General features: G+C 37.3%; 1 protein-coding gene across 8 annotated transcripts in view; it reads left to right on the top strand.

The window, feature by feature from the left end:
- The window catches only part of CEP170 (centrosomal protein 170), a 2,077,048-nt gene that overhangs the window by 751,403 nt on the left and 1,308,876 nt on the right, over nucleotides 1-16,769 (top strand). For all 8 annotated transcript variants that reach the window (XM_044058284.1, XM_044058266.1, XM_044058311.1 and 5 more), the window contains exons 5-6: nucleotides 7,175-7,233; nucleotides 7,387-7,552. In XM_044058284.1, coding sequence (XP_043914219.1) covers nucleotides 7,175-7,233; nucleotides 7,387-7,552 — 225 coding nt within the window. The remainder of the gene's footprint in view (nucleotides 1-7,174; nucleotides 7,234-7,386; nucleotides 7,553-16,769) is intronic.

The raw sequence follows: 16,769 nt of genomic DNA, 5'->3' as shown, positions 1-16,769 counted from the left end.
CTCATACATCTGTTTTAGCATACAAATTCTGGGCAGACCCAAACATAATGATTTTAAATATCGTTTCTATAAGCTTAGAAAGCTATTAGATTAGCAGTTTTTGAATTAGCATGCATTTTTGTAGGATATAAAGCCTGAAATTCAAATATCTGTCATTTATTCACTTCCTTCATCTATGGTTTGCCAGAAACCCACAAATTTTATAAGGAAAGAACCAAAAATAGGATGCAAAAATCTGGGCATTCTGCAAAATTATGTACAGTTGAGAGGTGTGCACCAGCTTAGTGGTATCATCCCCTTTGTTGATATAATACAACCCCCATCAGTTGTGTCAGGATGAACTTCCCTCATTCCCAAAAATGTGTTCCAGGTTTCCTTTGTATTCCCTAAGTATCTCCATCATCTTTTCTCCACTTGAAGGAAAATCCTTTGAAGAATTTTTGGACTATGAAAGTACTTTTGTAAACATTTCCAAACAAATGTCCTGAATTTTCTGGACTTTGTAGCATACCATAGAGGCAGTGCAGATTTCCTCCCAATGTACTTCTGTAATGTGTTATTCTGATCTCATCTGTGTGACTCCTACAGTTATCCTGTAATTTTTATAAGTCTTACTAGTATCCTAGTCTTAACAAGTGTCTACCATTCTTGTTTCTACTGTAAAACCTGCCAGAGCTGGTATTTTATTTAGTACTCCCTTCTCTGCATATCTCACTTTTTTCCTATTATCCCACCAGCAAGCAATTCCTGATATGGAAGCTACTCTCTAAGATACAAATGAACAACTGCTCGGCTTCTTCCCACTCTGTCACTTTTCCCTTCTAGCTTACTCATTCACAGAAATGCCATTCCTTTTTTTAGTTTCCTCCAATTACTTCTTGCCTATTTCCTGTACTCCCTGTTTTATTTATACACACACACACACACACACACACACACACACACACACACACACACACACACACACACACACACACTCTTATTGGCAAAATTGCCTTTCTCCACTATTTGCCTAGTTTCTTGTCTTAATAATGTTGCCTGCCATTTTATAAATATAGTATTCTGTATAATTATTTCTATTCTTCCTTAAGGGCTTACCTACAAAACCTTAACCTTTCTGCATCCCTTGTACTTTCACCTTGCCTTCTGCTATCATTTTTTTCCCATTTTAATCCATATCCCTCTACTTGTGTTGTACATAAACATCTTAGTTGCATAGCTTTGAAGTGTCCCTTCAAGTCACCTCGTCCTAAATCACCCTCTTCAATAGGAAGGATCAGCTTATGCCACTTTACTCTTGCTGTGTTCCCTTTTAAGATAAATTCCTTCAACTCTTTATTGCTGTCCACAACTTTTCTTCTGGTTGTATGTGTGGTCTTTGTTTTTGTGATGTACAATTGAAGTTATCGTTCAAAATTATGTGTTACTCTTCTGAACTGCTTAAAGAATCTAACAGGATCCCTGCTTTAGAGAATGAGTTGAACAGTAAGAGCCAGTTAAGAATGTTTTGCTTACTAGTGGCATTATGTATTGATTTGGTTTGCTGTGTTAGTTGTATTGGACCAAATAACTGTTTCAGAGTGGGAATGTGATGAGTAAGGTAGGTGTCTGTGAGTGTTAAATTCACTTAAAAAGGATCTGTTCATTGGGTAACAGTATTAAAGCCACCTAGTAGTAGCATATAACATATCGTCTGATAACTAAGATCAATCAGAGGAGGTTAGAAAATATTGTGAAGAGAGACTGGGAAAAGCAGTTTACGAGGGAACATTGAGGGGACATGTATGGCTCTCAAGTATGCAACAAAGTCCAGAAGGTTTAACATTTTTGCTTAGAAGTGTTTGCATAGGTATTTTTCTACTCCATGCAGACTTCAAAAACATTTTCCTCAGGTAGATAGCAGGTGTTGGGAGACATGATATGGAAGAAAGTGGTAACTAAGAACATATGTTTTAGGAATGTAATGACATGGCAGACTTTAAGAATTCCTTGTGGAGTAGTCTATCAGAAATATTGGGTGAGCAAATGGTTGTTAACTAAGGATAGAATTCTTTTGAACTGGGACACAGGATCTGAATTGCCTAGACATAGCAAGGCCTTGTTAAGTTTAATTGCAATGGCTGCCAAATAAGTAATTACTAGAAAACCAAAATCAGAGTCTAAAACAACTATATTTGAAAAATTGAATATTATAAAAGAGATGAACTGTAAGAGGGATCTTTAGAAAAGGGAACGAGAAATTTACCTAAAAATAAATGGTAATTGTGGGAACAGTACATGCAGAGTAATGTTCAGGAAGAGGAGGAAGAGTAAGATTTAAGGGAAGACAGGAATTTTGCAGTTTATGTAATGTTGGTCTGAAGGTAGTTGTAAAGAAATCAAGAAAGTGTGTGATCTATAATATACTGTATATAACTAGAAGAGATGTTAATATGGATTATTTTCTTTTCTAGTAATATATGTTTGCCAAAAAGCTTCCTAACAGTCTGAGATCTTTCTTTTACTTGTTAAAAATATTCTTAAAGTTTATTTTGTGGTAATTTTAAGGAAATTGTGTGTGGGAGGAGGTGCAATGGCAGCCTATGACTTGCTTTATAGGGTTTAGTCTGAATGAGACTAAAACTAGATCCGTGGTTGAGACTGACAGTACCTGTAAGAGGAGGAGAGAGCAGATAAATGCATCTTCCTTTCTTTTTTCAGACAAATGTGCCTTTGGTAATGATGATGATGCTGTGTTTTCCTTTGTACAGTCTGTCTGATCTAACGATGCTTTAACCTTTAGGATGGCATGTGCATCAAGTCTGTGTGGTTTTTAACGCACCTTCTGATATTAAAATATCTGGGAAGTAGGGGAGCCATACATGAAGGCATGAACCCTTATTACAGATGTTTCTGGCACTGATGCCAGGCTGAGTCAAGAGAGAGCTGAGAAGGTGTTAGCTAGAAGTGGACTGGGGTTTTGCTGGATGTTCCAGAATGGAGAAGTTGATGTTTATGATTTGAGTGGTGAAAACAGTACAAGTAATTATAGTGGATTGCTCTATTTATGTTGGGAAGGCTTGTTAGAAAAAAATGACATGGCAGTGGGTTAATTGAGTTGTTGGGGTGGCATACTTGTATGCACTTAGTGTATTTCAGAAGTTTTGCCATGGATAAGTTGTCTTGATATTAAGGTATAATACATTTTTAGTAGTTTCATTGGTGGGATTAAGGCTTGTGTGGAGGTGTTTTTTTTTTAAGGGCAGTTGTTTGGATTAGCTGCAGCTAAGAGATAGCTAACTAATGTAGTTTTAAATGTAACATTTATTTTTATAATTTGTATGTGTTAAAGATTTATACTGGATTTTATTTTATTGCTCGTTTCATAAAGCTTTTAGTATAGAAAATATCAGAAAAACTGAAGATTACTTTCAAACACTGATACTAAGTAGCACAGTAGTGTAAAAAAAGAGAGAAAAATTGTCCTTATTGCATCTTGGTGCATCAGCTGTTCACCTTTCAAGGGATATAAATTGGTAATAAAGCTGTTTTCTATGTTAGTCTAATGCTGAATCTAAAAATGCCTTTTAGTATAGTTAGTTGTTTTCTGCAGAGAACATATTACACGATGGTGGTGCTGCGGTAGCGTTGTCGCCTCACAGTAAGACGCTGTCCGGTTCGACTCTCAGCTAGAGCGTCTTCTGTGTGGAGACATGCATGAATGGGCGTACCTTCGTTGAAGGTTGTGCGTCAGGTCTGGCAACTCGGTATGTAAAAATCAACTGCCAACCATTAGCGGACCGGAGTTCTGCTGTGGCGACCCCTAACCGGGAAAAGCCGAAAGACACAACAACAGCAACAACAATGTGAGCAGAACATATGATCAGGTGTTTGTTTGTTTATTATTTATTTATTTGACATGGGTGGAATGGGAAGGCAGCAAGGTGGTAATTGAGGGCATTAGCTTGCTGAGTTATGTTATTCACAGAACAGCCAAGTTCAGTTTTTTCATGGGCAGAGTATTGATTTTAACAAGCAGGGTATTAGTATATAAAGTTCACCACAACTAGTTTATTTAACAGCTATAATACTGTGTAAAAGAAGTGAACAATTCAGCATTAATAGGTCACTTGAAGGTACTGTTTACTAACATGTAAAATTGCTTCCAGTTACAGAAATATTGACCAGAACTTTTGAAAAACAAAAAAGTTAGTATGGGTCTGCAAAATGGGACTGCATACAATATGGGAAGTTTTAAGGGCTTTTAAACCACTCACAACTTCAGGGAAAGCAAAGTAAGTTTATGCCACAATAGATTTTGAGCAGACAGTGTGGTTAAGCTAAGACAGGTCATGTAAATGGAAGAGGTTAAACAGTTACTAATACTCACCATCTGTTAAAGTTTATTCCGTGTTTAGCTTTATAAAACTTTTAGTAGTCCCACCTCAGTGAAACTATACTACATTTGAACAGCACAGCATAGCATTTAACATTGTGACCAACTCATGATTCAACCTTCTCATCAACTGCACCAAAGCCTGTGGACATAATGAGGTAGGCAGATATTTGCAACTGTCGAAGGAAATAGCTTTGTACATTGTGCAGTCCTGTAATGAAATATAGGACTATGGAAATGTGCTGTGTGAGTGAGTAGAGGCTGACAAATATTTGCAGCCATGCATGGGAATCCTTTTGCATGCTGTGCAGTACTAAAATGAAATGTATAAAAATTCAGCTGTCAGATAAGTGAAACATCATGGACACTTTTTAGCTACAGCCTAAGCCACAAGGGTCAGAGTAAATGCTTTATGTATTGACGTATTTTAGAGTAGTCAGTAGGAAAATCCCAGAGCACCTGGGGAAAGGTCCCCCCAGCGATGGGGAAAACATGCAGGTTCCACATAGGCAGTGAACAAAGGTCAGAACTGACATCTGGACCCTACAGCTGAGACAGAAATGTTTTCTAACACTTTTTTTATTAAATTCAAATATTTTGAACATTGACATGGATACAACATTCATTAATAGAGAAGAAAACAAACCATTGTAAACATTTTTCACTATTTTTATGCATTGAGCATATTTATGTGGATGTAGTCCATTTAAGTGAATAGACAAGATCAATGTCTGTAAAGTCAGCCACAATGTCAAAAAACAGACTGTCGACAGCTAAGGTGTGTGCTCTGAGATGTAACCTTGGAGTGAGTGAAATTGAATGCAGATGTTCTTGCAAGGGGGTAAGCCTCCTTGCACCACTCCTTGCTAATCATATATACCAACTCTCTGAGATTTCACAACCCCCGGAGAAAGGACATGGTCCCTACATGAGGATTGTCACATCTCACACATTGGTTATCTGTTTTAGTCAACTAAATGGTGTCAGCCAAACAGACATTAGTCCTGTGTCCATTCGATTAAATGGAGAAAACCCATGTATATCTTCTTTTTTTAACAGTTATTTACTCCAACATTAAATAAGGGAAGGCAGGGCTTTTAATTTATATTTCGCCCCTCCTGCATGTATTGTTCCCACAAATTCCATTTATTTCTATGTAACTTGTTCCTTCTCTTTGTTAAAGAGCATGCCTTCAATTCTTTTATCCCCTTTATACCCTTTTCAATATTTAGTATTTCAGTTACATTTTTTTAGGTTTTGGTTAAGGGAGATTTTAACCATTGAGGCACCATGCTAGCCCAAATAAATAGGTAGCTTCAAGCTTCAAACTGTGTGCAGTCAGAACACTGTACCATTGACTGCAGTGATGGGGGTAGCTAGTTTATTTTAAATGCTTAACTGCGGTGGTGGTGCTGTGGTAGTGTTGTCGCCTCATAGCAAGACGTTGTCCCGTACGATTCTCAGCTAGAGCGTCTTCTGTGTGGAGGCATACGTGAATGGGGCGTGCCTTCGTTGAAGGTTGTGTGTCAGGGCTGGTAACCCGGTACGTAAAATTCCACTACCAATCATTAGAGGACCGGAGTTCCGCTGTGGCGACCCCTAACCGGGAAAAGCCGAAAGACACAACAACAACCATGCAGCACTTTTTAAAGATGCATTTGTCAGTCTAATGTTCATTGCCTTGGCCTCTTTGTGAGGGACAGAATATTTGCCTGCACTTACAGTGACTCTTGTTCACTTAGTGAGCCTTATACTGGAGATCTGGTAAGTGAAAAAATGATCGAGCAACCAACAAGCTACTCATTCCTCGGAAGGAGGAGAGACTGGGTTAGTCTCATCACAGGAGTGTCTTCAATCATCAGCATAATTTATTATGAAGCATGGAGAGATTTTGGTAGTATGTGTGAGAAGAACATGCATTTCTGTGTGTAAATAACTACCTACTACTTTGTTTACCAAACAGAAGTTAAAGATCCCATATGCAAGAAGTTCCACCTGCTGCAAATATGATGGCCAGTGCATTGATTCTTCATCGTATGCTGCCTGCCGGTGGTATAGAATGAAAGCATCATCATGAATTATTCAGGGGCAGTCATGATTCTAGGTCAGACAGTGAAGGGACCCAGGACCTCTGATTAAGTAGTATGCAGTCTGTAAAGTGCTAGCTGAGTGTCACTTTACTCAATGTAAGGGAAGTTGAGATTCAAGAGTAAAATATTTTGCATTGTGTTTTTTATAAAAAAAAAAAAAAAAAAAAGTAATATAGTAATGTTCTAGTATAGTTTTTTTTTAATTCCTACAAATTCACCTTTAATACTTTTTATATGCTGCTTTTGAAACAATTTACAGCTCTCTTCATATTGTGTGTGATATATATATATATATATATACATTAGATATAAAAACACACAGAGAAAGAAGTAAAGATATAGTAGATTTGTTACTGGTACTGGAACCCTTTTCATGCATAACTTGATGAGCCAAAGAGCGAACAAAATACAGGGAGTAAACAATTACAATTATGAAAGAGAGAGTATACTATGTTTCCATATCTAAATAGCAAACAAATTAATTTATAAAATTAAACAAAATATATAGAATTCAAGTGTACCATATTTACATTAAGACGGTACAGGTAATATTTTCTAAAGAATCAAGCTGTTCTGATGGCTTTTTTTTCTGTGTTGCAGAAGTGTAAATAATGTTACTTATGCTAGATGAATGGTAAATGTAATTGGTTCTTCTTCTGTGGATTTCATAAATTAGATGCATAGTTTTTATTTCCTTAATTCTTCACACATACAAATCTCTTTACCGTTGTCCGAGGAGAATTGCGTGTACCCGAGGAGGCCCTTAAGGTAATAGCGAATGTCATCACTTTCAATAATATTTTTTATCACTAGCATAGTATGACATCCAAAGTATTCATTTTTTCCCGCAGTGTGTCTCCCTTTTATGTCATATTTATAATTTTGAGCTTCTTTTCTAAGCTATAAACCTTCCTATTGCAGCATGAGAAGTTCACAAGCCAACTGCATATGTCCCAAAAATCTACCGAGCCAGAGGTACCAAAGTTGGCAGGCTGCAAAAATGTTGATACAAAAGCATTAGAAGATTTCAAGCATGAAGCATCTCCTAAAGTTTCAGATGGTGCCAAATGTGAAGATAAAACTGCTGGTATGTTTATTTTTTTTTAAATTGATATATATATATCTTATATATGTAGTGTAGTAAAACATTTCAGCATTTGCTGCACTTGTAGGGTTAATGCTGTGGAAGAATTAACCATGAGAAGGCATTTTGTTTGCGAATGCAGTAGACAGTCCTGAAATTGGAACATATTCTCTCTGTGCCTTGAATATAATGTCTGGAGAGTTTGTATTTTGGACTGCTGAGGGAATTTGCTTAGATTCTGGGACAGGTGATAGTGGCTTCTTTAAGTGCTTCACTGGTGGTCACCTGATTACCATTAGATTGTTGAAAATACATAGTAATGCTTTTGTGCAAGAACACAGTTAGAATAAAGCCAAATCAGGTAGCTTTCTGTCAATCCTACTCAAATGATTAGTAGGTAAGCTAATAAGAGAATCAGTTGGTAACTTTCTTAATGATAAGTTGATTAAATGTGGCTGGTAGCATGCATTCATGGCAGACAGAAAATGCCATACCAGCACAGGGTAGTACTTTTGATAAAGTCACTAAGGTCCTGGACAAGAGCTGTTTTATGAATGACATGCATCTAGAATTTTTGTCGAGACTTTCTGCATGGGAGGTTATAGTGGAAGTTGGAAAAACAGGATAATATGTATAAAAAATTTTCACATGGGTCAAGAGATAGGTAGAGTAGAACGCAGATTATAGTGAGTGATGAATGCATTGAATGAAAATTGATGGCCAGTAGGCTACCAAAGGACTTATAAGGGGCCCAGTAAGCTTGTAGCTCTTTCTTTCCAGTTTAGTGGATGGTATTAACAAAGGGGTTATCCTCTTTGTAGGTAGTAATAAAGGCGATAGGTAAGGAAGTTAAAGTTTTAAGAATTGGGATGAATACATGATTGGTTGTAGAACTAAGTTTGAATTCCAGTAAGTACAGGGTCGTGCTTTGATAAAGCAGGAGCCTGAACAAAAGGTATTTACAGTTCAACTGGAGGTCATCAGAGAGAGTATGTGTCACTTGAGTCATTCCAGAAGACTGTGACTGGCCCCAGCTTGGTGTTGAGTGCATTGATTCCTGGAAAGGTAAATAGCTTTTACAACAGAGAAGTGGTCTTGCCCCTGTTAGTATTTTAGTGAAACTGTACATAGGCCATGTACAGTTATAGAGCTAGAATGTTAAAAGGGACATAAAGTTTTGGAGGTGATTCAGCATTGCACTTTCTAGATAGTTCCATATAAAGAAAAAAATGGAGCATGGGTGAAAACTCAAGGAACTGAGTTTAACAGTAAAAAATGCATATGGAAATGTCATCCAAATATTAATTCTAGTTAAAGGGAAAGCAGAGGTAAGGATAGCTGCAGAAAGTAAGTTATAATGGGGAGGCAAAATTGAGGGTTGAGGCTGGTATATTTTACAGGAACTTACAGAGAAATACTTGGAAAATGTAGATGCCAAGTGAAGCATGATCCATTTTAACATGAGCTGCTACAGTGTGGCTTTTGCAGATGAACATGAAGTATATATTGCTCTAAGACAGTAATAGGCTATAATGTGGTGTGTGCGTGTGTGCGTGTGTGTGTGTGTGTGTGTGTGTGTGTGTGTGTGTGTGTGTGTGTGTGTGTGTTTGGGAGGGAATGCTTGCAGTGCTCTTTAACCAGTGTGAGCAAAGGGCACCTGTGAATAGGGTAATAACTACATATTTAGGTAGACACTTCAGGTGTTCTATTTGTATTGGCCTAATATGTGCTCTGGCCTATTTTGGAGAATTAATGCTTTTAATTTAGTATCGAAGGTCCTCCTGGATTGATTTGTGTTTGGGTATTTTGTCTCTAGCATTCAATATTTGGCACTTGTTACCTGCAACATCTGTCATTCTGGAATGTCCAGATGCTGATACAAATGTACACAATGACATATGCCGGCTACATAAGCACATGTTGCCAAATATCTCAGTCCTTGTTATGGTTGGTAAAGTTCTGCTTTCATCTGCTTGAACACAACACAGTAAGTGTCTTTATGGTTAGCATATTACCAGCCAAGACACAGAGAAATTGTCTTTACTGTGTTGATGAACATGATGTTGATATTTCCGACAAGCATCAGTAGTTCTGCCTGACTACTTGCAAGCAAAGGAAGGAAAAGTTGTTGGAGCAGCATGCTTCTCGTATGGAAAGATGCATCTCATAGTCCCAGTATAAGTTGAGTATCATAAGAAAAAGACACTCAGAAAACAGGTTGATGTTCAACTGCTCCTCCTCTTCAAACACTGCAGGTTGTGATCTTGCCTTTGGTTAGTGAGAACATAGTCCTGAACCTGTGCTGAGCTTCACTTGGGAGTGCAAGGATTGGAGAGTTTCATCCTCAGCTCCAATCCTTTGGAGGTGCATCTCAGTGTTTAGAGCCCATGCTCAGCCATCCGGATCCCAGGGAACAGTCCCTTGAGTCATCATGTCATGAATTTATTTTACTTAGGACTGAGGATTCTTCTTTTAAGATGCCCACTTTTCTAGGTTCTTATAGGCTAACAGGTCCTATTTGAGGAGAGTACCATAGGTCATCATACTTCCTTAAAGCCCATATATAAAACAAACGTGATGTTGGGTGGAAATTTGAGTTGTAGGCGTGTGGAAAACCAGAATGAGAGTTTGGTCAGAAATCTGCCATAAGGTATTTGCAGGCCTTTGCCAGGAATAAGCTACATTTGGCTGGTGCACAGTCAAGTACTGATTCTTCCTGATCTGTCCCACAGTCACTGTCAAGCAGTAGCACAAGCTACGCTTGCTTTTCAGTTTTGTAGAGTACATGGTACTGCTTCACCCTGTGCCATGTGTGATGATTTTGGAGGTTTTTGAGACTACTTCGTCTGGGTTGGGCAAATGCATGGAATCCATCCTATCTCTCCAGTGGATGCACATTCTTTTAGAGATATGCTGTTATTTATAAGGAGCAGCTTGGACTGACATAGAGCTGCTGTCACCCCCAAAAAAATATATATTTGAAAGAATTTCTGGGGAAGATATGTGAGGAGCCCCGACTTACCACCCTTGGAGTTAGGCCATTAAATTTGCCTGACACTCTTTCCATTCCTCCACTGAAAAGGAAAGTGCTTTCCATTAAGCCAGTCCTTTTGTGGACAGATCAAATTAACAAGCATCTAATGCTGAATTTTACATCATCTCTTTAGTCAAGCATAGGTTCCAGAGACCACAGCATTTTAACACTTTTTAACCTTGTAAGGATTTTAAATTTTGACAGATGTTAGGTGGGAGGTTGGCATAATGGTTAATGTGTTTACCTTACTGATGCAAGGTACAGGGTTTGATTCACCCATAGGGTAATTGGCTAGGCTTAAAAAATGGTGCACATGGTCAGCCTAGTACTACTCTATGAACATATGTGGTAAGAGAAGTGCACTCCTCTGCTATGCTAGGGATTGGGGCCCTCATCTTTTTTATCTCACTTAGATCACATCCAGTCCCACATTTGTAAAAATGAATTGAATAATCTCAAGGACTTCTCTGTTTTGGGCTTAACAAGAATTTTAATGAGACTTCCAAGATGACTGCAGACTGATTAACAGCTTAATTTCAACTCTTCCAGTGTGAAAACAGAAACTGAGAATAAGAAGTGCCATTGAAACTGTTTTTAGATAAATTCAGCTACTGGCTGGTACTCTGCCTGGATACCAGCAAAGAAAAAATTTGGAAAACCTGATAAAATCAGTCAGAAAAGGTAAAAAGAAAACACGGTTTAGAAAGGATTCTGCAGCTGTTCAGCAAAAAAGCAGTTCACGCTTCAGCTTTGGTTCAAGGGACGGCTTCCAGTAATTTAGAGGGAAAAACAAATCAGATGTACTCTGAGGTAATTAAAATAAATAAAACTTTGAAGGAATATATCAACAAAAAAAGAGAAGAAGCTTTAACGAGCTGCTCAGATTAAGTGATAAAACTGCAAAAATCAGAGGGTGAAATGAAGAAAAAGCTGGCTGAGTATGAGTCTTCTAGTTGTTTCTAAAACTAGAGTTAGAAGATAGAGCACACAAAGAAAACCTGAGATTTTCTTCTGCACCAGAGAAACCTGAAAGAACATATTGTATTAATTTTTATAAAAGCACATATAAGCAACTGGATTGGTGTTTTCACATCATGATTTAGTTGAAATGGCACATCCGAGTGTATGCTACAAACCTGGCCAAGAGAAAGCGGCCAATAACTTTTTATGTAGAGATGCAGTCAGATCAGCAGAAAGACTTGATCCTGACAAAACTGTGGTAGGAGGGCAAATTATTAAAACTTGGAGACAGCATAGAGTTTATAGAAAATTATTCACTGTACACCAAGCAGAAGAGAAGTAAATTTATCCCAGCTATAGAGGAATATCGAGAGGCAGGTGTAAGATTCATGCTGCTGTATCAAGTTGACTTCAGCGTATATTTCGTGGAGGATAAAAGACATTTTTGATGTAGAGCAGGCTACAGAGGAAATAAAGTTTATTAAACAAAAAGTGAGCCAGTAAGATTCTCATTCTTTGACAGAAAAGTTCATAGAGAGATTTTGCTAGTGAAACCTTTTCCAGTGTTCCAAAGGAAAATGCTTGAGAGATGGGGGAAAAAAGCACAACCGTTAGAAGAATCAAGAGTACCTTGGACTTAAACCAGAGTTTGGTCTTGGGAGATGGAGATGAACAAGACCAGCAACTCTAAAATTAGTGAGCAAATGGGAGGCTATAATATATATAAATTAGATTTGCGAAATATGGCTTTGCAAGAACAAGTAGCTGAAAAAGATTGGACTTTTGTTGACTTTGTTAAAAATGTTTGGGTGAACTGTAAAACATATTCTCCACTTTGTCATTAATATGCAGAAGGACTTTAAAAAGAGAAAAAACTAAGTAAAACATTTTTGTTCTCATTAGTGTTTGCACAAAATATTTCATGATATAAACTGCATGTTATATACAGTAAAGCAATTTTGTATACTGTGTAGTCTGGGGTATTTTAAGTGTGGTGGAAGTCTTCAGTGACTGTTGTATTTGTTATAGACATTAAAATAAGTATGTTTTTAGTTGTAGGCTTTATAGTGTAACGAGAAGAAAGGCTGGACAAAAGCAAAATTTAATGTTTATATGCTATGATCTTGGGCTGGGGTGGTGGTGGTATGTAAAAGTGCACTGATTATCTTACATGTAGAATCAATACATTTTCACTTTATTTTTGCAAGGGTGGATGTCTAGATTAATGCCATTGGCTTAAGCTATAAACAAGTGTTCTTTTTGTAAACAAGTAGACTTAAAATAAGACAAAATGATAAAATCCATGACAAATGCTAAGTTTCTTGCATCTGCAAAGATTGATTGTCTTAGGGATAAAAGTTAATGTTTTCTAAAAGCATGCAAGCTGTTTTTTTGCATCTGGATGAAGAACAGAGATAAGAAAAGAACAGTGAGACATCAGTGTAAGTGGGAACACAGGCTGTAGCATGCACTTTAGAATGTGTAACCTTAATTTTAAGTTACATAATGCGTGTGGGTGCAGCTGTCAAATGGGGACAATTGTTCCTATATGGAGGTTTAAACTTAATTGATGAAGATGCACATAGGTTTGTGTGTTTTTTCAAGTTAATCGGGGCTAGAGGTGTTGCAAAGATGTATTTCGTTTTTTGTTTGAGGGTTTTCATTAAAATAAAAAGTCCTGAAAATGTGATATAGGGTCAGAGAGAGATGAGAAGAAACAACTGTAGAAAAGATCGGCATGGCAAACATTTGTCTGTGTATGTAACACAAAAGTTAGAAATACGCATCCAGTACAACTGTCATGTATAATAGGTGGGAACAGTAACTTTTTTAAATAAAGAGTACATTGTCCATATTATCTTGGAATGTAAATGACCTTACAGGTATAGACCAAAAGGAGAGAGTATTGAATTATATTAATAAATGCAGAGTCTAAGTAGCAGTGCTGCAGGAGGTACCTTTGGAAAGAAATGAGCAAGTGAAATTGACAGGATGGATATTTAGCAGAATATCATGATCAAAGTAAAACGGATACTAGATGGTATTCCTATGAAAGTTAGGAAAGAAGAAAGTGGTAAAGATCTGGAAGATTTTGTTTAACAGTATTTTAAAAGGATGGGAAGTACCAACATTTTTGAAGAAGGCTGTGGTGGCCGTATTGCTTATTTTTTTCTTATTGCTAGAGTGGCTCCAGTAGTGATATGAGGGACAAAAGTCAATAACTGTAGATTTCTGGTATTAAGGAGCCATTGACAGGGAGGAGGATTATGTGTGTGTGTGTGTTTATATTCCACCAAAACTGCTGTTGTGGAGCGTAAGAGAATTTTGGGAGAAATAATCAGCTTTCCGCAGGGAATATTACTTACAGGTGGGGTCTGGAACTTGATCTGCGGTAGTGAGAATGCATTAGAGAGAAACAGAAAGGAAGCTGTGACAAAAGATGATAAATATTTTCATAAATGTCTTCAGAAATCTGGTATAGACTATGTGAATTCAATAGTAAGAACTGTGGCAGAATTTAAACATTATTTCGTGAGGTACAATAACTGGGCTAGACTAGATAGAAGTTATATTTCACAGGAACATTTGAGCTTAGTTGAAAGCTTTAACACATGTCCATTAACTATTTCAGATCATGTTTCAGTAAAAAACAAGTTAAAAATGCAGGGTAATGAAGTAAAAGTGAAACACTGGCATTTTCTACCTACCCTTTAAAAAGAGAGGAATTTAAGGAATGGATAGTGGAAATTATTTGAAAGTTTTTAGGGAAGTTAAAAAAATCTCTTCAGAAATTATAGGTAGTGAGTGGGATAAAATGGAGATGAAGTTTAAAAACGGTAGAAAAAGAGAAAGGGATATAGCTATGAAGTAATAGGAATTACTCATAGGGTTTGAAAAAGGTTAAAATATTGCAAAATAAGGAGAATCTCAGAGAACAAGAAGAGGTGCAAATGCCATCAAGCAGATGGGGACTCAGCAACAGAGAAAATAAGAGAATGTCTAGATCCACATGCATGAGTTTAGAAAGGTTGCTATTAAGCAACTGTTTTGATAACTCCAAAGAACAAAAACAAGCACAATGACTTGAGCAGCAGAAAGTAGAAAGGGTTGTGGCCACACTTAAGGAACCTTATAGCAGGAAAAATAACCAAGGATCCAGTAGAGGTTTTAGAGATATTTTGGAAATTTTATGAGCATTTGTATAAAGCAGAGAAATGTGGAAAAAGAAAAGCCATAAAAGGAAATATTTATAGAATAATGAATTATTCTATGGTTAGAGGTAGGTGAGTATCAACAGCTAACAGTTAAAATAATGGGATGAGATAAAAACAGTGATGCATAATCAGTCTTCAGTAAAGTCTCTAGGAAGAGATGGCATTCCTATGAAACGAAGGAAGAAAGTGGTAAATATCTGGAAGATTTTGTTTAACAGGGGAAGCACCAACATTTTGGAAGAAGGCTGTGGTAGCTTTATTACCTTAAGATGGTAAAGACCCTTCGGACCCAGTTTCATGTAGACCAATTTCAATGTTAAACCATGATTATAAAGTGTTTACATCGATGCTAGCCAAACGAATGGCAAACTTGCCAAGAGACCAATGTGGTTTTGTGGAGGGGAGGCAAACATTTGACATTAATGGAACAATGATGATCCAGAAGAAACAGAATATAAGAAAATGCCACTATTGCTGATGCAGAGAAAGCATGTGACAGAGTAAGCTGGGATTTTATGATTAAGGCAATGGAAGCATTTGCTTTCCCTGATACAATAATAACGTTATTTAGGAGGGTATATGAAGGATCAGAGGCAAGATTAAAGTGGGAGGGTTCCTCTCAGATAATCTATGTTTGAAGAGAGGAACTAGGAAGGGGTGTCCTCTTTCTCCTGTGTTATTTGTTTTTATATTTAGTCATTAACAAAGAAAATAAGAGACTCAGCAATACAAGGATATAATTGAGAAAAGTTGGCTTTATTTGCAGTTGTTATTTTGTACCTGATAAAGCCAGAAAAAGACACATCACTGTTCTTTTTTCCAGGATATAAAATTAATGAAGATAAAATAAAGGCTGTAGCCATAAATTATGTACCCACACATGAATTGGTTCAGCAATACCCATATTTGTGGGGACATGATAATATGAAGTATTTAGGATTATGGATTAAAATTGCTTCTGTTATGCAGCTAAGGATATGTGGGAAGAGACTAAACAAAAGATGATACAGAAATTGAGAAACTGGAAACTCTTATTTATGGATATGGATAGTAAGATACAAGGAGTGAAAATATTTAGTCCCTTTAGTCTTGTATATGGGATAGGTATGCTTATATCAACCCAGGGAAAAGTTGTGGACAATATTTAGGACTTTATAGCATAGGCTAGATTCAAATTTGCTGAATCCAGACTGGCATTATTTGAGCACTAAAACCCAGCCATCTTACTTTGAGGGCCCCTCTATACCCTTGTGGCTGAAGAGTGTAACAAAGAACCCATCTGAGTTGGAGATTGTTGGAATAAGGCCCGGTATTGAGCATTTCCACTGGCCACCTTGTTTGAGAATTGTTTGTTTTAAAAAAGGGTTCTCACAGTTGCTACATAAGCCAAACAATCCAAAAAAGCACATGTGGCTGGAAACCAAGAATACAGTCAAGCAGTTTATTTAAACACTGGTTATGTTGCTACATAAGCCTCGCATTTGTGTGGGTTTGCGGCTATTATAACACAGCTCCACAGAGTTAGATGACCAGACACTGCTCTACTGTCTTCATCTGAGCAATCTGAGGCATCTGTTTGCTTGTAGCGCAGCACAGAGCAGTAGAGGTAACCATTGTCAATTATAGACACAAAAGATAAAGTAGATTTATTTTCCTTTAGAAGTTGCCCATGTTCCAACTGAGGAGTCCCTTAAATTGCACTTAGCTGCTTGGAGAGCACCTCAGCTGGGCTTTCTACGGTATTTGTCACTTTAACTGAAATCTCCTAATCCCTAATAGTTACATAACCTTTGAGACCCCCAGTAGTATAGACCCAGCATTAAGCCCCCAATTAAACCACGTCCTTCCTCATTAAAGTAAGCAAATTTACACCTAGCATTATGGATGGTGAGTTCTCCGTTTCTCCTGCCAGCCTGATTGACATGGGTATCCTGAGGCAGTATAGCAATTGCCTCATGTATACTGACAACCCACTACTCCTAAACCACTCAAACTCAGTTTGTGAGAGATG

This window comes from Protopterus annectens, chromosome 1.part2 (assembly GCF_019279795.1).
Source record: "Protopterus annectens isolate FY-2018-M chromosome 1.part2, PAN1.0, whole genome shotgun sequence".
NCBI lineage: Eukaryota > Metazoa > Chordata > Ceratodontiformes > Protopteridae > Protopterus > Protopterus annectens.
This window is presented reverse-complemented; position numbering and strand designations above follow the sequence as displayed.